Here is a 23832-nt window from a genome sequence, read left to right as displayed (position 1 = left end):
TATTTCAGAGGTATCCTGATTACAGGTTCAGGTCACTCCAATTTGCATCTTTAATCAACTTAATAACGAATAAGCTTCAGTGAAAAGGTTCACAGATTTACATGAAACTCTCAAATGAAAGCAGAATGAATCAATAACTTAATGATTAATATGTTCGTGTCCTTAATCTGAAAATCCACCCTGGAGTGATGTACACGACACAGTTCCCCAACAGAAAGAGTCAACCGTTTGTATACCATGTGACACATTTTTCATGAATTGCATCCGTAATTTCAGAGTTGCAAATATAGTAGTTCAAAAATAAGAATTAACTTTAATTAAAGCACCTTTTAAACATAGTTACAAAGGGACGTCACATTGATAGAACACATTTCATACATGGAACAAACTGAAAATTAAAACGAGCAACAAATATTTTACAAAACACAGAGACCAAAAGAGAAGGTAATAAAAATGTGAAAGCCACTCTTAGGAAGTGAGGTTATACAAGTAATTTAAAAGACCAGACCCAGATCTCCTGAATGAAATGCTTACATAAGATAAAGATAAGTAAACAATTAACAGGTCAATATCTCATTCATTCTGCAGGTACATATTAAAACGTTCAACAATTCATCCCGAGTAGAACATTAACTTTTACATAAACTCTGCACAGGAACACTCGCTACAGGAATTTCCCTCTACAGTTTTATCTTATCTCATGAATGTCTGTCCAACATTTCATCACAATCCCTCAACTAGCTGCTGAGATATTTCGGTCTACCAAAGAGTGTGCAGACAGTTCAGACGGCATGCCGCGAGTGTGGCTAAAAATAGTGAAAGCTGGGATTTAGGTGAACAATGACCGGAGAATAAAAGTCATGAGCGGGAACTTTGAGGCTTATGTTCCATGACATGTCTTTTTCAGACCAGTGGAAATAAAACATCATAATCCACATTTAGGAGTTTATTCTATTTGTGTCTGTAGAGTTCTCCTAAACATACCAAAAGTAAGCGTTAATGCCTTATTTGCATTTTTAAACATAACATTTCAGAAAACTTCAAAAAAGAATTGTCTTTAGTTTCATGGTGATATAGCCTACTGTAGGCTATATTAGTTAAAATGTTACCCTATTCATAAACAAAATAATCTGCATTTATTTCATTGAAAGTGAACTGTTCTGTTTGTTGGCATAGGGGTCTTAAAAAACAGCTGGGAAACAGGAGATGTTCGCGGGATTAAACAAAAAAAGCTGCAGCTGAGATCTAGATGACACACACACACACACACACACACACACACACACACACACACACACACACACACACACACACACACACACACACACACACACACACACACACACACACACACACACACACACACACACACACACACACACACACACACAAATGTTAAATGACACTATGACTCATCTGGCTGACATTTCCAAAGGATGCGGGTAATGTGGCATGAATAAAATGCGCCCCCTGGCTGGAGAAGAGCAGTTAGCTGTTAGCCGTTAGCTGCTAGCCGTTAGCTGCTGGCCATTAGCTGTTGGCCGTTAGCCGTTAGCTGTTGGCCGTTAGCTGCTAGCCGTTAGCTGTTGGCAGTTAGCCGTTAGCTGTTGGCAGTTAGCCGTTAGCTGTTGGCAGTTAGCCGTTAGCTGTTGGCAGTTAGCCGGTAGCAGCAGACAGGCTGACACGCTGCTCAGCTTACGTTCACCTCCGTTTTTTAAAGCTCCTGCACACCAAGGACCGAATTAAACGTAGCAAAGCTAACTAGTAAAGGGCCGTGGACTCTAGTAATTGACGAAATGTAGCAACTCTAAAACACAGCACTAAAGAGGGTGATTATTAAACTGTACATTTTAGGAACATCTGCAGCTGTCACTGTAGTAACAGTCCTAAATATCTTAAAAATAAACAAAAAGAAAGGACCTTTTAAAAGCCAAATCATATTAACAAGTGCAGCTTTTATCTTGAGGCAATTGATTTTTAAATATTACATGTGGTCCCTTTGCTGAAGCTTCATGGCTCACCGAAGATCAGTTCACCTTTCTCACAATGTGCACACTGAACGATTTCAGTTACAAATATTTAATCTTTTCAGAAAAAAGTGCTGGTTACATTCCTGTAGAAATTAGAAGCTAGTTTGTGGCTGTGTCTGTGTATCCTGATCTCAATATGTCAGACAGACACTTTCATAACAAAGACCGAACATCCCATTTGTTTCAGCAGATTTGCCGGGCAGATAATGAATGTTGCTGCCAGTGAGTGTTTTACTTTTCGTTACTCTTCTTCAAGGTGAAAAACATTGTTAAAACCAACAGAGACACACAAACTGATAATATAAAGCAAAGGGGCGATGCTAGTCTGTCGAACAGTGAGAGTTGTTTTGCACAATTTTATAAATGCCCTACAAGGACATGCAACCCTCACATACATTAACCACTTATAAATGTCATACCAATAGTATTAAGACAAAGGAATATCATGTTGTTTTTAAATAAGAAAAGAGTAATATAACTCGTGTTAAGCCTCCTGTTTGCTGACACCATGTTATTTTCTGATCACCAGCGACTGGATTAAAGTGAACAAATGTTTGCAGAGTTTGAACAATGTGAGGCCTGTGTGTGCCGAGCGGCGCACTTTACACTGACCCACATACTCTCCATGTTCACTCCACAGACCCTGTATATACACCATGAAAACACTTCTATGGTTGAGTTTCTTGGAGAAGCGTTGAGAGTAATTGACGTACATTACAGTGATGTAGTCTGCCTACAATCTGCATTCAACTGTCTAGAGTAAAAAATGTGAATCTGGATTTCATCGAGCACACAGACCGACAGCAGAGAGTCTGTAACAGTAGAAGAAGAACTGATAAGACCTGTGTGTGTGTGTGTGTGTGTGTGTGTGTGTGTGTGTGTGTGTGTGTGTGTGTGTGTGTGTGTGTGTGTGTGTGTGTGTGTGTGTGTGTGTGTGTGTGTGTGTGACCTTCAGGTGCTATAAACAGCCTGTGCCTGTCAGCAGCCTCGGGGTGCTGCAGCTGAAGCTCCAAACTTTAAGTTCACGCACATTTTTCCTGTCCAGATCACCTGAGAAACAGCCATTTTTACCTTCTTTACAGGTGAAGGTGCGCAGGTGAAGGTGCACAGGTGAAGGTGCACAGTCCAACAGCTGGGTTATGAATATTTTTGTGAATTATTGAAATAGTTATTTACTTGGAACCTGTTGTTCTTTAGCGTCGCTTCCAAGTCATTTTGAGATTTTAGTAGCCATTTAGTTTCCGTGCTAAGTGGTTTTGAGTCTTCTAATCTCGTTTAAGTCAATTAGCATCTCTTAAGTTGATGAGCATCTCTTTGTGGTCTTTACGCACTTGTTTCATGTTTTTTATGGTTTTGTACTCGTTTCAAATCTTTAATAGTCATTTTGCATTATTTCACGTTTTTTCATTGTGTCTTTTTCGGGTGGTTTTGCTCCTCTTAGTCTTTTTCAGTATTTTTGTGTTGGTTTTGTGTACTTTCATCGTTGTTTTGCGTCTTTGTACGGTAATGTTGCATCTCTTTTAACTTGTTTAGCCTATCTTTCTGGTTATTAAGTGTTTGAGGTTTTGCATCTCTCAGTCTTAATAATAATATTGCATCAATAGTTTGTTTTCTTTGTGGTTGCTTAAAAAGGTAGGGACACACCAAGCTGACACCAAAGAACTCACACAGACGGACCCGACTGTTGCGTCGCCTCGCGTCTCCTGCGTCTCGGCCATGTATCGCACTGGAACACACCGCAAAGACTTCAGCCGCCGGCCAAGAAGCACGAACGAACTGCGCGTGCGTCAGTGGCAATAACTCTCCTTACCAGCAGGCGGCGGTAGTGTGTATTCGTCATTCAAAAGAGGCAACAACCGGAAGACAGACTACGTGATAACCGAGAGAAGAAGAACAGACTGCGTGATATAAACAAACATATAGTGTGCGTTCCATTTTCACTCTACAGCGAGAAGCTCACGGGGCTTTCCCGAACCTGTGTCGAGAGCTGGAGTTAAGTGAAATCTCACATTTGCCTTCTTAATAGTTTGTTTGGGTCCCTCACTTCCGTTTCGCTTCTCATGCGCTGATTCGCTAAGCTGAACAGCCAATCAGAGTGATTTATTTCACTGACAGCCTTTGGCTGAAAAGGTGTCGACACGGCCGAAAAGACACGACGGTGCGGGACACACCAATCTGAGCAGGGCGACAGGACGCTCATCGTCGGCCTGACATCCATCGACGGCCAAAATCGGCTTGGTGTGTCCCGGGCTTTACATCTCTTTTTTCATTTGCATCCCTTGGTCGTTGTTTAGCATCTCTTGGAAGATGTTTTTTTATCTCCTTGTGGTCATTTTTTATTTATTTTGGGTTTGTCTGATAAACTTCTGCGCAAGAAATATCACTTGAAACTAAAGCTGCGACCTTTAAGCCTGAACAATCTTCTATTCTTCCTGGTAAAGGATGCAGAGCCGCTGGCCTCTTGCACCCATGGAGGAAGATATACTGAAAACAGTTATAATCTTGCAAAGTGATGACGAAGTAAAATATACATAATCTACCAGATCAGTCCTGCAGCTCAGTGTCTCTCTCTCTGTTGCACGGTGGATCTTATTTGGGGTGTCCTGATGCTGTGAAAGCGTTTGGGTTCTCCTGACCTGTAACGGGATGCAGGTGGGGGGGGGGCTGCGTCAGCTCCATGTGTTACAGCAGCAGCTCGGCTTTCACACAGACTGTAAAACTTTATATAAGTATCTCTGAGCCACGCAGAGACTACGAGGGGGGTAAAGAGTACTCAGGTCTTTAACGTAAAGCAATAATACTACAGTCAAATGTCACAAATACTTGCTACTTCCCTGGTTTCCTGCCCCGAAAAAAAATGCATCAATATCAAAATGCTGATAATCATTGACATATTACAAAAGTGAACATATAAATCCCCACAGCTTTTAGTATACCATTTTTTATTTTCTTCTATGAAAAAGGGTTACAATTATAAAAATAAATAATATTTTGTTGGTCGTCATCAGGACTGAAGTTGATATAAAGATTTAAGTCAGTAGAAGTGGAAAATAATATTCATATGCAATCATTACTTTGCAGTTTTTGTATATATTTTTCCTCTTAAAACTTTCTTTTTATTCTTAAGCACAAATTAAATAAGATTTTCACTGCATGACTTTTAATTGGGACACAGTATTTCTACACTGGGTTATTAGTACTTGTACAAAAGCAAAGTAAAAGTACTCGTCATATATAATTGGTCAATTTCATAATAATATAGTTTATATAATTGGATTAAAATGATTAATTGTTAATGTGTTTATCATGTCAATGTTATGCTGGTAAAACTGGATCTCACTTCAATAGCCCTATATTCGTATACTACTTAAACATACTTTATAGGATTGTTTCAGTTGTATTTACTTCTCTTTTCTCTTTGGTTGATTTTGTTTTATGTTGCTTATTTGCCAGTGTATTTGCTGGCCTTGTGGAAAAAAGAGAATATCAATTAAATGTCTCTTCTTCCTCCTGGTTTTGATCCTCCTGCTCAGCTGACATTTCTGTCGGCTCTGCTGGATAAATGTCAGTCTGCTTTATTGCAGAGGTAATAAAATGGGAAAGACACACAAAGAATATCATACAGCCAGTCAGAGACGCAAACCCAGAGACCGCAAATGTCCCACTAAGTTCACGAGTGGGAAAAGGGACTCTAAAAGACAAAGTGTGTGGGGAAACTTTAAAAGGTCACCTACCATGCTATTTGTAGGCAATAGCATGGGTCTCAGATATATCCAAATATATAACAAACATGTCTTTGAAGTGTTTTGCTCAAAATACCAAACAGATCACTCATTATAGCCATGCCTCATATCCCTCTATTTCACTTCCTGTTTCTAAAGTGCTGATTTGGGGAATAAAGCTTGAAAAATTAAAAATAGATCAAATACAAAAAGGAGGGGGCTGAGCTCATGCGGGACCCGGCAGCTACCGTCTAAACTAAATGCTGCCGTGATGAAACGCCATATCATGGATTTTCAAGGATTCTCTCTGAAACAGTCTGGAGCTCAAAGGCTTTCTCTCTCGCCGGTTATACCACAAGCTGAGTTCCTTTCTACTTCCTGCTTCTTCACACACATGCTCTCCAGTACAGGTTAGCTCTGAGTGTTAGCGATGCTAATGTAAACACCGACCATATTACGTCCAAAACAGTCGGGCATTGTTTCTGATAGCAACGTTTCTGATTGGGCCGTGGGTCCACATTTCAGACATTACGTCATATCGGACGCAAATCTGGATCAGCTCCGTTTTAGCTCTGTTTTTAGAGATTTGGGTACGGAGGAAAAGAGAGAGGGTTTTATTTCCTGACGCTGCGTGAGCACCATGGCAGGCCATAGGAGGTGAACTGGGACCTCTCCAAGTAGCAGTCCACACTCCATATTTTAGGTCTGGTCGGGGATTTGAACCGGTGACCCTACAGCTCCCAGTCCTAGTCCCTACTGACTGAGCCACTGCCGGTATTTACTTTACATGTGTTTCATCATTTAAATTAATGCTACAGGACCTTCTTGTTTGAGGAGCTTAATGTGAAAGTATAAGTCTGTTGTTATTTTATACTTTTCTTATCATCAACAAATCCCACATTTAGAGGGAAACACCAATGTGTTAGTGCGTCTGTGAATATCGTCTGTTGCCCATTGGTTCCTACTAAGACATACATCTTTAAAAACTGAATATATTTTCATCAAACAAAATATTTTCTGTGGCGGATTAATCCACATGTTATGCTTTTGTAAGTATTTGGTTCTCAATCATTGCCAAAATCTGAAAAATCTAATATTTTACAAATGTAGTTTATCACAAATCACCGATAATAAATTCCTAAAAAGTAATAAAGGACTGTTTGTTGAAGTAAATGGGATTTAATGTTTGTTTTTTCATGTGGTATCAAACTGCTATCAAGAGTTTGAGAGTTAATTTCTGATTTTGTGACATAGTAAGAAAAAATAAGGTTTAAAACAGATAAATGATTGTCCTTTTTAAGTGTTTTTCATTGGGTTATGACACAGTAAATACATATAACACTTTCAGTTCCTTTGTTTTACTTGAGGCATTTTATATCTTCCATATATTCCTGCTGGGAGGTTTTCAGATCATTAATATGAAGATTTGCATCAGCGGATTTGCAGATCTAACCTAAAGCAAAATGACAACCATGCAGGAATTAACCGATAAAAAACAGAACATCTACATATATTCATATATTTCAGCGTGCCTCTACACCTATGCTCTACACCCCCCTTCACACAGAGTAAACCTGACTTCCTGTTGACTCTGAGACTCTGATTAAGCAGAAGATTGATTTATCCTCATTAATCCCGCAGTTTCTCCGCTGCTCGCTCAACCTGCTGCTCCAACCTCTAAACGCAGGAAACAATGAACCCCTGAGCGCAGAGGCATGATGGGAAACTTCTGCCGCAGTCCATTGCATTTAGCTGACGCTTTTATCCAAAGCGACTTACATTAAGTGCATTCGACCAAGAAGATACAAACTTGAAGAAAAAAGAATCATATAAGTACATCAGGTTTCTTAGAGCTAAAACATTTCAAGTGCTACTCAACTGGCTTTAGATAAGCCAGTCCTTTGTTAGTATATACAGTGGGGCAAAAAAGTATTTAGTCAGCCACCAATTGTGCAAGTTCTCCCACTTAAAAAGATGAGAGGCCTGTATTTTTCATCCTAGGTATACCTCAACTATGAGAGACAAAATGAGAAGAAAAAAAATCCAGAAAATCACATTTTTAAAGAATTTATTTGCAAATGATGGTGGAAAATAAGTATTTGGTCAATAACAAAAGTTCATCTCAATACTTTGTTATATACCCTTTGTTGGCAATGACAGAGGTCAAACGTTTTCTGTAAGTCTTCACAAGGTTTTCACACACTGTTGCTGGTATTTTGGCCCATTCCTCCATGCAGATCTCCTCTAGAGCAGTGATGTTTTGGGGCTGTCGCTGGGCAACACGGACTTTCAACTCCCTCCAAAGATTTTCTATGGGGTTGAGATCTGGAGACTGGCTAGGCCACTCCAGGACCTTGAAATGCTTCTTACGAAGCCACTCCTTCGTTGCCCGGGCGGTGTGTTTGGGATCATTGTCATGCTGAAAGACCCAGCCATGTTTCATATTCAATGCCCTTGCTGATGGAAGGAGGTTGTCACTCAAAATCTCACGATACATGGCCCCATTCATTCTTTCCTTTACAGGGATCAGTCGTCCTGGTCCCTTTGCAGAGAAACAGCCCCAAAGCATGATGTTTCCACCCCCATGTTTCACAGTAGGTGTTCTTTGGATGCAACTCAGCATTCTTTCTCCTCCAAACACGTCTAGTTGAGTTTTTACCAAAAGGTTCTATTTTGGTTTCATCTGACCATATGACATTCTCCCAATCCTCTTCTGGATCATCTAAATGCTCTCTAGCAGACTTCAGACGGGCCTGGGCATGTACTGGCTTAAGCAGGGGGACACGTCTGGCACTGCAGGATTTGAGTCCCTGGCGGCGTAGTGTGCTACTGATGGTAGCCTTTGTTACTCTGGTCCCAGCTCTCTGCAGGTCATGGACTCGGTCCCCCCGAGTGGTTCTGGGATCTTTGCTCACCGTTCTTGTGATCATTTTGACCCCACGGGGTGAGATCTCGCGTGGAGCCCCAGATCGAGGGAGAGTATCAGTGGTCTTGTATGTCTTCCATTTTCTAATAATTGCTTCCACAGTTGATTTCTTCACACCAAGCTGCTTACCTGTTGCAGATTCAGTCTTCCCAGCCTGGTGCAGGTCTACAATTTTGTTTCTGGTGTCCTTTGACAGCTCTTTGGTCTTGGCCATAGTGGAGTTTGGAGTGTGACTGTTTGAGGTTGTGGACAGGTGTCTTTTATACTGATAACGAGTTCAAACAGGTGCCATTAATACAGTTAACAAGTGGAGGACAGAGGAGGCTCTTAAAGAAGAAGTTACAGGTCTGTGAGAGCCAGAAATCTTGTTTGTTTGTAGGTGACTAAATACTTATTTTACCGAGGAATTTACCAATTAATTCATTAAAAATCCTACAATGTGATTTCCTGGATTCTTTCCCCCCATTCTGTCTCTCATAGTTGAAGTGTACCTAGGATGAAAATTACAGGCCTCTCATCTTTTTAAGTGGGAGAACTTGCACCATTGGTGGCTGACTAAATACTTTTTTGCCCCACTGTAAGTGCTTTGTCAGTAATTCTTTGTTAGTAATTTTATTGCTCGAAGTGGAGTCGAAAGAGATGAGTTTTCAGTCTGCGCCGGAAGGTGTGTAAGCTTTCTGCTGTCCTGATTTCAATGGGGAGCTCATTCCACCATCTTGGAGCCAGGATAGCAAACCCACGTGTTTTTGCTGATGGGAACTTGGGTCCCTCGCTCATACACCAATTCTCTGACAGACGGCAGAAAACGCAGCGTTAATCCAACTCAGATGCTGTCAGATTATCACCACATGGAGATGCTGCATTAGAAATGTGTACTTTTGTCAGATTCAAAGTGTTTGCAAAAGTTAGGAAACCCGCTTAAATATATATACCTTCTAAAAGTATATATTTTATTTTTACGGGTATTTCATCAACATTCCATGTAAATATTGCTATTTTTTAATGTCATTATAGTATTTTTTTGTGGTATTTTTCTTACAATTGATCTTTTTTGACTGTTTATGTATGCATCAAATACACCATGGCAAAGTCCTCGTATATACTTGTTACTGATTCTGATTAAATTGTGTTTGTTAAATGTCCTCCATACATTTCATATCATTGTTATTCATCTTGTAGTTCATTATTACTTTTCATAACATCCATTTCTGTAAATACTTTATAGGGAAAGCAGATGTATGTGTGTCCAGCACGCTTTACACTAAACAACAAAGTGCAGGAGCAATCTCAGGAAGATAAGAGTGTTTGTGGATAATTCAAATAAACAAAATAAATGTATTTGGGACACATTTTCAGATCGGAAACAAGCATGGGACACTGTGAAGCCCACACACAGACAGAGAGGAAACTCCTCGTCAGCTGTTCCAGAAGGACTACTGTCAGTGTGTGAGTGTATGTGTGTGTGTGTGTGTGTGTGTGTGTGTGTGTGTGTGTGTGTGTGTGTGTGTGTGTGTGTGTGTGTGTGTGAACAGCTGCTGGGTGTCATTGTCTGGGTTCAGTGTGACAGTCAGCCAAAAGTCTCAAAGCAGAACCTGTGCATCTCAAAAGTCCTGCCCTCTAATTCCACTCTGCAGCGATAAAGAGTCATGAAGATCTGCATTAGGGCTGCACAACATATCGTATTGTCATCATCTTCCACATGTGCTAAAGTCACACATACAGGACAGGACGTGTCAAGTAAAGCAAATTAATAGTACGTTGTGCGCCGCTTGATACAAACAGGACAACTTCATCAACTTATCAAACAACCAAAACAGGTCTTGCTACTCGTCAAGTTATCTGAGAATGAACGCAAGAGCAGGAAACTTTGGATATTTCAAATGTGGAGAATATTTTGATCTCGACACAAAAGAGGAATTTTTATCATCTGGTTAAAATTCCTCTATTCTTTCATATTGCAACAGCTTTGGACTATTTCATGCAGCCATAACCTGCATCCACAGATCTGGACAGCAGTGAGAAGATGTTTAATGCAACGGAGGTCTAAACAGGAAACAAGCTCTCTGTCGCTGAGAGGCAGCTCGCAGAATAATCCAACAAGCTGCCAAATGAAGCTCAGCGTAAAGGAAGACCGTCTTTACTCTTCATTCACCATTTCCACGTTACTGCTCTCTCTCCTCTCAATAAGTGATCGGGGGCGTCACTCCCCAGCTTAACCAATCACTTCGCTCTACTCTCACAAGCCTATCATAGCGCTCCGCTAACCCTTTTTAAATCTGCTCTCCCCTCTGACAGTTGTCATTTCAGGTGACTCGACGCAACCCTCCTCGACCCCTTTTCACCTCCTGTCCCTCTGAATCCAGGGTCAAGCTAAGCCCCTCCCCCTTCAGACCGACCCCAACTATCCATTCACCACCACCAGTGTCTAGACCCCGGGGGGTTTCATCGGATCGGTTCTCCCCACCCGAATGCTACTCCTTTACAACGGGGCCTAATCGCCAAAATCACCGTTACATTCATTTGTGTATCCCTGGCAATAAATATGTATTCTTACATCAAAACTCCTGATTGAACAAAGAGAAGGTCAAAGGTCAATAATGACACATCCTGAGGACACATGCAGCAGATTCACAGAGAGAGAGAAGGCAGTGAAACTAAAGCCAGATCCAGTTTTAGGCTCTTTGCTGTCAGCCTCTCTGACAAACCCCGGCAGCCGTCATGCTGTCGGGGGGAGCAGCTCTCACCCTGCAGTTTCATGTGTATACGTCAACAACAAGTCACTTATTATCTTTAAAGTTTAAACCCATCGTGACATAACGGTAAAAGGTGGAATCTAACAGCAAAAAGAAATCATGAACACCAGAAAAAGGGGCCTTAGTCTGCTATTTCAGGTTCATATCCGTATGTAGTGTCTCTACTGGGACATGTCTCCATGCTTTAATGTTCAAAAAGCTCTTTATTTTTCTCATACTGTGCTGCAGCACCTCTTTTCACCCTCTGTCTGAAACCAGAGCCCAGTCTGCTCTGATTAGTTAGCTGGCCGGCTCTGTTGTGATTGGTCAACCGCTTAGAGATGTCCCGCCCCTTAGCCTATAGCCTACATAGTGATATCACAATGTTACAGAAGTAAACAAAGGAGTCCAATGGAGGCGTTTTAGGGTGGGGGGGGGGGGCCGTCTTTCTTTTCTTAAAAATGATGAACCAACATTATGTTAAAATGTTGTTTGAAGTAACAAGAATCTCAAATTAAGTTTTATTTCAATAAGAAACAAGTTGAGATATTTAGATTGATGGTTTTAAAATCCTTTACTGTACTGCTGTAACCTGTCGCTATTATTGTAATTAGCGTGTCCTGTAATGTGAGCCTCTGTCCGACATAAGTTTAACGATTTTAACAACTTTTTCAAATATTTTAATTCATTTTAAGGGTGACTTTGAAGGATCCCTCAATTGTTAACCAAACAACACATTCACAAAAGATTTTTTCCACAGTTGAATATATAATATCACTTAAGGAAGTTAAAACCATTTTGTTATTGTAAAATCACCATAGTACTTTTGACTAATATCTGATATTAATACCTCTACTGTATTACACATTACCCAATACTGTATTATACATCCTACTGCACATCAGTTTAATATCTCACTAATCATATATGTGTAAATACCAGGTAAATACGCTTTGATTGTTAGATGCTTGGTTGCATTTGGTTGTCTCTGTGCAATGACAAAAATGTAATTTAAGAGTGTTTCTTACCCTGGAGATGGTGAGGGGCATGTTGAAGTCCTTGCCCCCCTGCAGTCTGAAGCCCCAGGGCCCGGGGCCGGGGAGCGTCACTGTGTAGCAGCTCATTCTTAAAAAGATCCTCCCAAAAATGTACGCTTAAACCTTTAAAAAGTGTTCAAAACCCCACAGCTGCTGGAGGGACGGGAGGGCAGCGGGGAGCCTCTGAAATCAGAAACAAAAAAATGAAAAAACTGATTAAAATGAAAGAAGAAGTGACATGTAATAATAAACCAGTTGAAATGCAACGAACCGAGACGGCGAGAGCGAGGAGACAGAAGAGGACTCGGCTGGAGCCAAAGTGACAGCCTAAGAATAACCACAGATAGCACTGTTGCACTGTGTGGGGGGGGGGGGTGGAGGGGTGAGACGGGGTGAGGCAGGGGTGTGAGTGTAGGGGGGGGGGTTGGACTTATATGGTTTGAAAGGGGACACCCGGTATGCTAGGTTCGCCGTGATTCACCGGGGCTAATATAGACCCAGCAGATTCTTCTCGACTCACCCCCTCCCTCCCTCCTTCCCTCAACCCCTTGTACCCTCACCCCGTCGTGCCCTCCCTCTCCTCCCCCACTCCCAGGGTCTCCCTCGGACGCAATCAGGCGCGATGCCAGGAAACGTCTCATTAACTCTGTGGTGATAAAAGATGAAACCTAAAGGCCAGCAGCCGAAGGTCAGCAGCAGATGGTTCAGATCCTGCATCAAAACGTCATATTTCACTGATGTAGTGCCCTGCAGCAAGGCAGCAAACCACTCTACCGGTGTGCATGATGTGCAGACTATTGGTTTATGTTTCACTTAGGAAACACAAGGAAGGCCAGTTGTTTTTCTTTATGTATGTTGACATGGGTAATGCTGCTTATAATAAGTCCATCCATCTTCTCCCGCTTATCCGTGGTCGGGTCGCGGGGGTATCAGTTCCAGCAGAGAGCCCCAAACGTTCCTTTCTCCTCAACAACCAGCTCTGACTGGGGGGTCCCAAGGCGCTCCCATGAGGCCAGCGAAGAGATATAATCCCTCCACCTGGTCCTAGGTCTACCCCTCGGTCTCCTCCCATCCTCACTAGGTGCCCGAACCACCTCAACTGGCTCCTTTCGACACGAAGGAGGAGCGGCTCAACTCCCGGATGACCGAACTTCTCACCTTATCCCTAAGGGAGACGCCAGCCACCCTGCGGAGGAAACCCATCTCGGCCGCTTGTATCTGCGATCTCGTTCTTTCGGTCATCACCCATCCTTCATGACCGTAGGTGAGGGTAGGAACGAAAATGGCCCGGTAGACGGAGAGCTTTGCCTTCTGGCTCAGCTCTCTTTTCGTCACCACGGTGCGGTCAAGCGACTTAATAAGTGCCAAAACAAATGTTGACTATAAATGCAAAAAAAAAGTCTTTAGAACAAAAGCAATCAAATGAATTGTCATTTTGATTATAATAGCAGTTGTTAATATCAACTTTGATTGTTTTTGTTATTATTATTATTTGTAAATGAATGGTGTTAGACGCCAGGGACGAGAAACAAATATGGCGACAGGATAAATATATTTCAAATATAAAAATATGTTTGGATTGCATTTAGATTTAAGAATAATTCTTACCGTATAAAACTTTGCACGAACCCTGGATACTCGTCTTCACTTTGCTTCAGCAAGTAGTCTGCAGTGATCAAATTGAATCACTGTTTTGTGTTTATAACACAAATTAGGATTTAAGATCGTAATCAGTCAATCTCAAAATGTATTTCAGTTTGAGATGATCTACATTAAAGATAACTAGCTTAACGAAATACTCTGTTGCTTTCAAAAAAGTCAGCTTTTCAAATATAAACATAATTTTCCTATAAAACGTGCAGGTTAAATCTTTAAAAGGCATGTGGAGGTGTGTGGCGCAGTGGGTTGTGCGTAGATGTTCGGATCAGGGGGTCACAGGTTCAAACCCCACTGCAGTCAGCATGTCGCTGTGTCCCTGGGCAAGACACCCCAAATTGCTCCTGTGGGGATTGCACACAGTATTGAGTATGGAAGTCGCTTTGGATAAAAGCGTCTAACAAGTGACATGTAATGTAAAAATGTAAAAAAGTCAAATGTTCTCAGGCTTTTCCTAAAACAGCTGCTCAATGTATTTGTTTACCAAACGGAGCATCTGTTAGGGACTATTTTCAGCGGCAGATGAATCCACATTTGGTGCTGGAGTGAGTATTTCTGGCAGTAGGGAGGTGTGTGAGGGATTTAGTGAAAACAAAGTGTGTGTTCATGGTGAGGAAGGGGCAGGGTTTGACTGTGAAGACTTTTCATTATCTTATTCTAAAATGGAGCAACTGTCATGAAGTCTAATTAGCCCCAGAATAAATAAAGTATTAAAATACTGCTCGATATAAAACAAGAGCGGTTGTTTTTAAATAATAATTACAGTCTGACACGTTGCAGTAACAGCAGCTTGTTTCGGTACGCCGAGGTAATGCATTTATTTTGACAGGTGCCAACAACAGGTGAGAATTCACACACACACACACACACACACACACACACACACACACACACACACACACACACACACACACACACACACACACACACACACACACACACACACACACACACACACACACACACACACACACACACACACACACACACACACACACACACACACACACACACACACACACACACACACACACACACACACACACACACACACACACACACACACACACACACACACACACACACACACACACACACACACACACACACACAGTAATGGTTATAGGAAAATGTTCTGTGTTATATACTATATAATTTACCTTTGTCTTATTATGTTTTCTTTGGAGTAAACATAACTTAGAAGATAGTGAATGTTTAGAACATTTTGATAATTTATAATATTACAAATAATCATAACTTAATAATAATAATAATCAACTTCATGAAACAATGTCCAAACTATAGTAATATTTCCATTCGTTTGTCAAACTTTAAAACTTTTTTTTATTGTCACTCGCAGCATAAAACCATGGTGAAAGAGAACGGTATTAAAATCAAGGATTTGTTTGTATTTGATTAGTGCCTTATTTTCAGTTTAACCTCAATTTATTAAATAAAAGTGCAGTCTTTTCGGAGGGCACTCTGCCCCTGAGCTGAGACTGACAGGCTGCTCTGGTCTCAGCCTTATATCAGCCGCTAACTATAGACGCTTTGTCACAGAGAGGAATCTGATGCAGAGCACACCGATACACTCTCAAACACGATTTAGTTTCAAATAATTTCACAAATGTATATTATGTGTAAATTCAGTATGTTAAGTTCCTCCTGTTTGCTAGCTGCAATACTTAAGTACGACACTTAAGTACAATGTTGAGGTACTTTTACTTTACCTAAATATAAGTCGCGTTCACATCGCAGTACTTTTCCCACAAAGGTTCATCAGAACTTAGTTAATGATAACTAAAGAGTTCTCATGAACTAAATACAGATCGCGTTCACACCGGAATAAATTCCTGGGGAAGGATTAGGCAAATGAAGCCGCTGACGTCACTTTACAGGCAGGCCGCAAACCACTTCACGGCGTATACTGCCACCCGGAGTCCCCGGCCGGAAGTCCCCGGAGTTGGGCAATGGCTGGGACTCCCAGCAGCTTCTACTGAAGCCTTCTGAGTAAATCGCCAGAACGCCGACACCTCCTCATCTCCACCGCTCCCATGTTTTCTTTTGTGTTGCCATAAGTTAGTCTCTCTGCATTTGTGTGCTGGTCTAATGCTAATGCTAATAATGTGAGGATAATAAAATGGCGGCTTCACAAAACTTTTTGGGAGTTTTACGGGGCGTGGTTTGCAATCCACCCAGCCAATCAGACATAGGAACCTTTTTCTCCCATGAAAGTACCTGCTCTCTAGCAGGAACGGAAAAGGGGGTGAAAAGGTTCTCATGAACTAAGTTCTAGTTCCGGCTCTTTTTGGTGTGAACGCAACATTTCGGAACTATATCGGAACTAAAGTGGGAAAAGTACTGCGGTGTGAACCGAAGTCTTGTACATTAATACTGACCACTTTTTCTTTGTTGTCAAATAGGCTACCAGTTTTTAAGAATATTTTCCTTAATTACTATTACTTTATTTGTGTTTTTTAGATTGAGATTTTATAAAAAAGACCATTTAATAAAATACAATGCATTATTATAATTGAAATCTACCCAATTGTTTATGAAGTTGAAAATATATAATAAAATAAATAATAACAAAAATAAAACATATTTAAAAAAGGTCTCCTATCATGCAAAATGCACTTTTTGATGTTTTTTATACATTAATATGTGTCCCCGGTGCGTCGGGGAACTCACGCGGCGTCAGAAAATAAAACCCTTTCTCTTTTCCTCCGTACCCAAATCTTTTAAAAACGGGGGTACAACGAGCGGATACAGATTTGCTGCCAAAATTAGGTAATTTCGGATGGGGGACCCACAGAGAGTTGCCATCAGAAAACTGTGTATCATATGATATGAAAACACTTTGATTATGAGAAGGTAAGCAGAAAATAAGATAGACAACATACACACTGTACAAATCCGTATGACATCAATTTACCAATGTGCTCTCTACTAAATCCAGTTTTGATCCCTTGAAACCTAATTTTGCTGAAGTCTGATTGGGACTAATATTAGATCAAAATGATAACTGTCGGTGCAACCCAATATTGTTTTCAGTTCATGACATTTGTAGATTTACATTTAAAGATCAGACTGAGTCAACTGGATGACACGATGCGAGTTATTCACAGCCACATGAGGAGGGTGTTAGTGTGTGTGTTAGTGTGCGTGTGTGTGTCTTTGTACCTCTCTGTATTAACAACACATAACTGACCTCAGAGCATGTGTGAATAGTTTGTCATTTTAAACGGCTTCTTAATAGAGAGACTTGTTAAATTAAAGGTCAGTTCAGTCTCTGAGTGTGAGTGAGTGAGTGAGTGAGTGAGTGAGTGAGTGAGTGAGTGAGTGAGTGAGTGAGTGAGTGTGTGTGTGTGTGTTAGACATAGACAATTTTGTTTCTGCTAAAACTTCCAATTCCAAAAACTAAATATCGAACGAGATATAAATAACATTTTTGATTTGTTTTTGAATTTCCCTTGCAGGTTCATCTGTTTTGGGATTTTTTCCATATTGTACGTTTTTCTTTTACATTTATGTGTCATAATTTATTTTACCTGCTTTATTGTATTTATAATTGATTCAATATCTAAAACAATTTGTACATTATGCACCACGACATCAAAGCTAATTTCTTGAAATGGAAAACCTGTTTCAGAAAAAAAGTGAAGGTATAAAATGTGTCTTAAAACCGCATTGTTGTTTTTTTTATACATTCTTATAATAATATTTGTTTTAGGAAAGTTCCTTATTATACATAAACTGGCCAAATGTTTCCTATTAACTGCTTTATTTTTTGTAATATAGCATTTTTAACACTGTACTAATCCTGAATCATCTAATTTTACAATGCTGGTCTCCCCTATATTTTGATATAACTGCTTTTTGTAAGATTTGTGCAGAATGCAGGACTTTTACTTACATAGTATTCCTATTCTATGGTGTTAAAGTAATCTGAGTACTTCCTCCTCTTCTGGTCTTGCTCACCTTTGAATCCCTGGTGCTGACAGAAAGACAGACACCGCCCACCTGCTGCTGCCTCCGCCCAGCAGCGCCGCTCCGTGCACAGAACTCAGCCCCCCCTGACAGCAAAAACAACCCGGTTTTAAGTAACTTTTAAACCAACTTTAACCTCATTATTTCTGGCATGAAAGCCGAGAAACTGCAGGAGCTGCAGCCGGGGAAAGTTGCCAGTGTTCCCCGGGCAGAGGGAGCTGAGAGCCGGCAAGGCGGTGCAGCTTGTTGCCGGTGCAGCAGATGAAGAAGGGATTAGAGAGTGTGCACAAACAGGTGGGGGACATTTTGAAAAAGGTGAGACACTTACCTGCTGCCGGTGTTTGTCCTCCGTTAGCTCCGGGAAAAGTGACACACCGAGTGGGGACGGACGGACAGGGTGAGGTGATCCGGGGATCAGGTGCCCCGGCCGGGCAGAGAGCTGGATGGAGGCCGGGGGGGGGGATAACAGTGGATCTTAATTACCGGGGGTTTTATTTAAAGAGGCAGGAGTGAGAAACAAAAATAAATCCAGATTTTCACTTAGAATTGTGAGATTGGAATTATAAATCATGGCATAGGCTAATTATTAATATTTTGTAATTATTATAAAACACATGTATACCTTTATAAGGACAACACTCAAATGAAAACCCCTACGACGTCGTGGATTAATAAAGATTTTATTTGACCTCTTATTTTAATATCTGGAAAATATAAAATGTACTGTAGTTGGCGCAGTGAGTCTGATTTTTAAGGTAAAGCTCATCTCTCAGCTCATATCATTATCAAAAGCACTTAACAGTTTTGTCAAATTAATATCAGAGTAATAAATAGAAGTTTATGGCTAAAAACTAAAATCAAAGGAGCTTTTTGTATATATATACATATACATTTGTAGAAAATAAAATAATAATATAGTTTAAAAAGTGTCTCAACTGTAGGCTATATGAAAACTCATCTCTTTCGACTCCACCTCGAGCGATAGAATTACTAACAAAGAACTGCTAACAGAGCACTTATATACTAATAAAGGACTGGCTTATCTATAGCTAGTTGAGTAGCACTTGAAATGTTGGCCCGGTTCTACGGGGGTGCATAAGGGTGCATTGCACCCTCAGTTGAGTCGTTATGCACCCTCATTTAAAAAAAAAAAAAATTAAAAGTGAAAAATATTACATTTTGCCTACTATTACTAACAATAGTAGTAATAATAATAATAATAATAAGAATATAGTTGAAATAAAATAAATTGTAATTGTGGTTGAATAACATTGTCTGCTGCATTTATTTGATCAATTTAAACGGTAAGTAACGTTATTATGTCAGGTGTGCGTGACCTGTGCCGCTGCACATTCATCATCTGCAAGGTGCTTACACAGCAGTCAATGATGGACATCAGAACATGGTTAAAACAACCAGCCCTTATCGCCAGCATACACTGCATACTGCAGGTAATACCAGTTCAGATCATGGGGACATTACGTTACTGTCGTGGACACTAACGTCCTCCCGCCCGACTCGCTGGCTTTGCCCGCCTCGCCCACAGAGGCGGAGCAGCCACAGCCGTCTTCGTTGCCCCAAACACCGCGACCCCTCGGCGGCCCGCAAGTGCCAGAGGACCTCTGGAAAACAGAGCCTGCCCAGCAGGGCCGGACTGGGACAATAAGTCAGGCCGGGAATTATACACCCAGCCAGGCCACTACCAGTTGCCATTCTGCAGGATTTATTTGTAAATATTTACAGCGTAGCTGCCCATAGTGATAGCTCTATAGTTTAAATCTACCCAATAATAAACATATGGACAGGGGTTACTATTTAAAAAAATGTGCAAATGTATTTGGGAACCTATCCATGTGAACATATTTTAAGTGGGGGTGGACCTCAAATCCTCTAGGGGGGTCTGGGGGCATGCCCCCCGGTAAGATTTATTTTAAAATGTTGGAGTTTAATGCATCAACCTGGTGCATTTTGAGGGGAAAATAAAGAGACTACACCTGGAACACCCATATGAAACAGAACTGTATACATTTCAATAATCATAAAATCATGGCCATAACCAATAACATATGAAAAACACTGAAAGTTGTTTATTTATTTATTTTTGGTTCATTTATAGTTGTGAGTGTGTCTGTGCTCCTGAATCAGCCTCCCCTGTCTCCCTCCTCTCCCCCCTACTCCTCTTTGAGGCAGCAGCAAAGACTAGTTTTAGCTCTCAACAAGTTTTACAAGTGTATCTTACCTTCTTTCTTTTTATTCATGCATATTTTACTAATCACTCCCCCCTCAAATGGAAATATGGGTTTACATAAATGGTGACCAAACAGTTTGAGCCTCGCAACCGTGCCGCGCCACACTATGCGCCGCATAAGCGCATATGGTGCGCCGTATTTGCGGCTCCCTCCGCAAGATGAGGCTCCCTCCATGAGGCTCCCTCCGCGAGGTGAGGCTCCCTCCGCGAGGTGAGGCCCCCCACGCAGTGTGTGTGATCAGCCTGTAGGGAGGGACAGCCCTGTCGGCAGGCCACATCATGTGTGGACAGACAGCACCCTGTGTGAGGCAGACCCACATTTGCGCAGCGTTGCGTTCACAATACATTAAAAAAAAAAAGGAAAATCGCCAGGCCAGCAGGCCACTTAACAGGCCAGGCCATCGGGAAACCTCCCGGTCCTCCCGATGGCCAGTCCGGGCCTGCTGCCCAGGTATATTTAAAAAAGTACCCAACTCGCCTGTACAGTGGGGTGAGGCTCTCATTTAGCAGCTCATGGTTTCAAAACAGAGATTGGCTGAATATTCATGTAAAAAAAGATGCCAAGTAAGTCAGATGCCTTCACCACAACTGGCTACGCCATGCTCTTATAGGCTACGTGATAAGGGACTGGGAAGGCATAATCAAGCAAAGAGCACATAGATCCATAGATCTCTTAATGTTGCTCTCAAAGTGCACCAGATTGATGCTTTTAACTTCAATATTTAAAAAAAAAATCTTTCTGGGGGAGCATGCCCCCAGACCCCCCCAGAGGAGGTGAGGACCCCCATAGAGGGTGTTAGGTACACTTCCCACTTATAAAAATAGCACTTTACCACTGCACCCTCTCTAATCTCAGATGCACCCTTAGTCATTTTGTTCTGGAACCGGGCCTGAATGTTTGGCTCTATGAAACCTGATGTACTTATATGATTCTGTTTTCTTCAAGGTTGTGTCTTCCTGGTCGAATGTACTTTTTGTAAGTCGCTTTGGATAAAAGCGTCAGCTAAATACAATGTAATGTAATGTAATGTACAGCACTTTGGCTCGACCGAAAATCGTTTATAAATGTGCTATATAAATAAAACTTGATTTGATTTGATGTCATCAATCTATTTTCATCCCACCTATTCTGTCTTCCTGTTTTTTAGAGTTCATTTTAAGATTCTATTGTTTGTTTTTAAATTGCTTAATGGGCTGGCCCCAGAGTACAACTCCGACCTCCTACAGGTGTACACAGTGTTTGAATTACCCATTTGCTTTCGGGGGAGCCCTATTTTTCAGTGCGTATCCTGCTACTAAATAATCACACGCACACTCTGTTGACTGGCGCAGCAGCGCGGATTCGATCAATTGCTATAAAACACTCTGCTAATACTACAGACGGTGTCACTCACTACGCCGGCGGCTGTGGCCGTTGTTGAAGCCTCTTCAGGCTCCGAATCGGCAGGCCTCTCCGTCGGTGTGGAGCTGTCAAACTCGACCCTAACGCCGCTTACAGCCGGCCAACTAAAAGTTGTTCCGTTCACCTTGTCAATTTTAGACAAGCTTCTTTGCTTGTGAATCCAAAAGCTGCGAGGCTTGGCTGTTTTCGTTTCGCCATATTTTTTATTACAAAGCCATTTCAAATACCGTGCCGGCATCGCCGCCGTAACCATAGTAACGTAAGTAGCGTACAGAATGCAGCGCCACCACGTACAGATGGCAACACCCAGAAATATTCACAAATATAAAACAAATATTCAGAAACTGTAATGAACAATGACTATTATTTATTTCAAGAACTTTTATTTACAGAAACATTTAAAATCTGTGTGACACAAATATGCACAATTTTTTTGGGCTCCCCCTATTTATCTCAAAGTCCTTGTTTTTGGGACTACCAGCCGCAGCTGATCAGCCGACCTCAAAGCCCTGGAGGGGGGTACACACATACTTTTATAATTTTCTAATCATAAATCTAGTCGCAAAATGCTAACGTTATGCTATAAACGAACTACAGCAGGGTCGCTCCTTCAACCTCACGCCAACTTAAGATCCATATTCAAACATACAGATTCTAAATGGTACAAGTTGAAGCGTTTGTTCGAACAGTTTGCAGGAGGCAGGGACTTGCTTTCAAGCAGAACAGGGCAAACAAACGTGTTCGGTGTAATGACGTAAAACGGCCTCGACAACTTCTGTAGTCCTATTCAGCCACTTGTTAACAACCATCGTTTTTCAGACACGTAAACTCTTCAAAAATCACCAGTGGGGTCTCTGCTGATGGATTTAATGTCGTAGAACAAAACGTGGTCCGTCTCTTCAATTTGTGTCAAACACAGACCTTATTTCCAGATATTTTCCAAAACCCTCTGGAGAAATCCCATTGCTTTTTGCCAAAGGAATCGGCAGTGGTAAAAATGCTAACGATTTTAGGACGTGTCACTGCGGTTCTCTATGTGGGTGGGACAATTTGAAAGGGGGTGTGGGCGGGTGGTGGTTTTTTAAATATTGAAGTTAAATGCATCAATCTGCTGCACTATGAGAGCAAAATTAGGGACGTACATCTATGGATACATCTCTCAACAACACCCATGTGAAACAGAACTGTAAACAGACTTACTTTTTCTTTATGCATATTTTAGAAATCACTCCCCTTTTATAGTATGAGTTGGAATTATTTCACACCTGTTATTCTCTTATTTTAACTATAATGCTCATATAAAGGTGTGCCTTAGAAATACTTATTTACATAAATGATTGCCAAATCGTTTGAGACCCACTACTTAGACTAAAGTTAACTATCTAAACACTCAGAGTCCTTCACCTCACTGAGCTGTAGTTATCAGCCTCTCAGTCTGACAGGAGAGGACTCTCCCTCCACCTCTTTAATAACAGCGACTTATGCGGGTGCTAGTGGAGCACGCTCGTGAACTGTTAGGGCCGGAGCCTCGCAGCGTGGAAATTATTTTACAACTAAAGACACAGCTACACAAAAAACGCAGCATGTGTAAGGCTCTGAAAATCTGCCTTGGTACAAAGTAGCAGTGAAAACATGGCACGAAATATCATTGATTTGGGCATTCTGATAATAAGCAAGTGGAATGGATTTGAAAGTGAAGCACTGACACAGCGCTCTACAAAGAGTGGCGAGTGGATAGACCGATTCACGGACTTTCCGCATAGTAAAAGTGGGGGGGTCTAAACTAATCATTTTAAAAGGTGGGGGGGACTTGTCCCACCCTCATATAATGGCTGCGACGCCCCAGGCTCTGGAACGACCTGCCCCCCCATGTCAAATTGTCGCCCACTCTTGAAGCTTTTAAGTCCCGCCTAAAGACCCACTTCTTTCCCCTCGAGTCAGTCTGAGCTATGCACTACCTATTTGTATGCTTTTATTGTCTGTCCTTTATGTGCCTTGTATCTATTATCATGTGTGCCTTTTATCTATTTGTGTAATATTATATTTTATTATAATGTTATGTTCATTGTGAAGCACTTTGGCAAACCCT

General features: G+C 41.3%; 1 protein-coding gene across 10 annotated transcripts in view; it reads right to left on the bottom strand.

The window, feature by feature from the left end:
- Positions 1-18524, bottom strand: part of LOC117459990 (LIM domain-binding protein 3-like) — a 44970-nt gene extending 26446 nt beyond the window's left edge. For 9 of the 10 annotated variants that reach the window (XM_034101179.2, XM_034101184.2, XM_071205628.1 and 6 more), the window contains exons 1-2: positions 12719-12785; positions 12439-12630 (exon numbers count right to left, since the gene is read on the bottom strand). In XM_034101179.2, the coding sequence (XP_033957070.1) occupies positions 12439-12534 (96 nt within the window). In that variant the 5' untranslated portion in view covers positions 12535-12630; positions 12719-12785. Of the gene's footprint in view, positions 1-12438; positions 12631-12718; positions 12786-18421 lie in introns of those variants that run through there. The other variant, XM_034101180.2, reaches the window with a different exon arrangement.
- Positions 18525-23832: the final 5308 nt, after the last annotated feature.

This window comes from Pseudochaenichthys georgianus, chromosome 15 (genome assembly GCF_902827115.2).
Source record: "Pseudochaenichthys georgianus chromosome 15, fPseGeo1.2, whole genome shotgun sequence".
In the NCBI taxonomy this organism is placed as follows: Eukaryota; Metazoa; Chordata; class Actinopteri; order Perciformes; family Channichthyidae; genus Pseudochaenichthys; species Pseudochaenichthys georgianus.
Note: the sequence above shows the minus strand (reverse complement) of the source record. Positions and strands in the feature narration are given on the sequence as shown.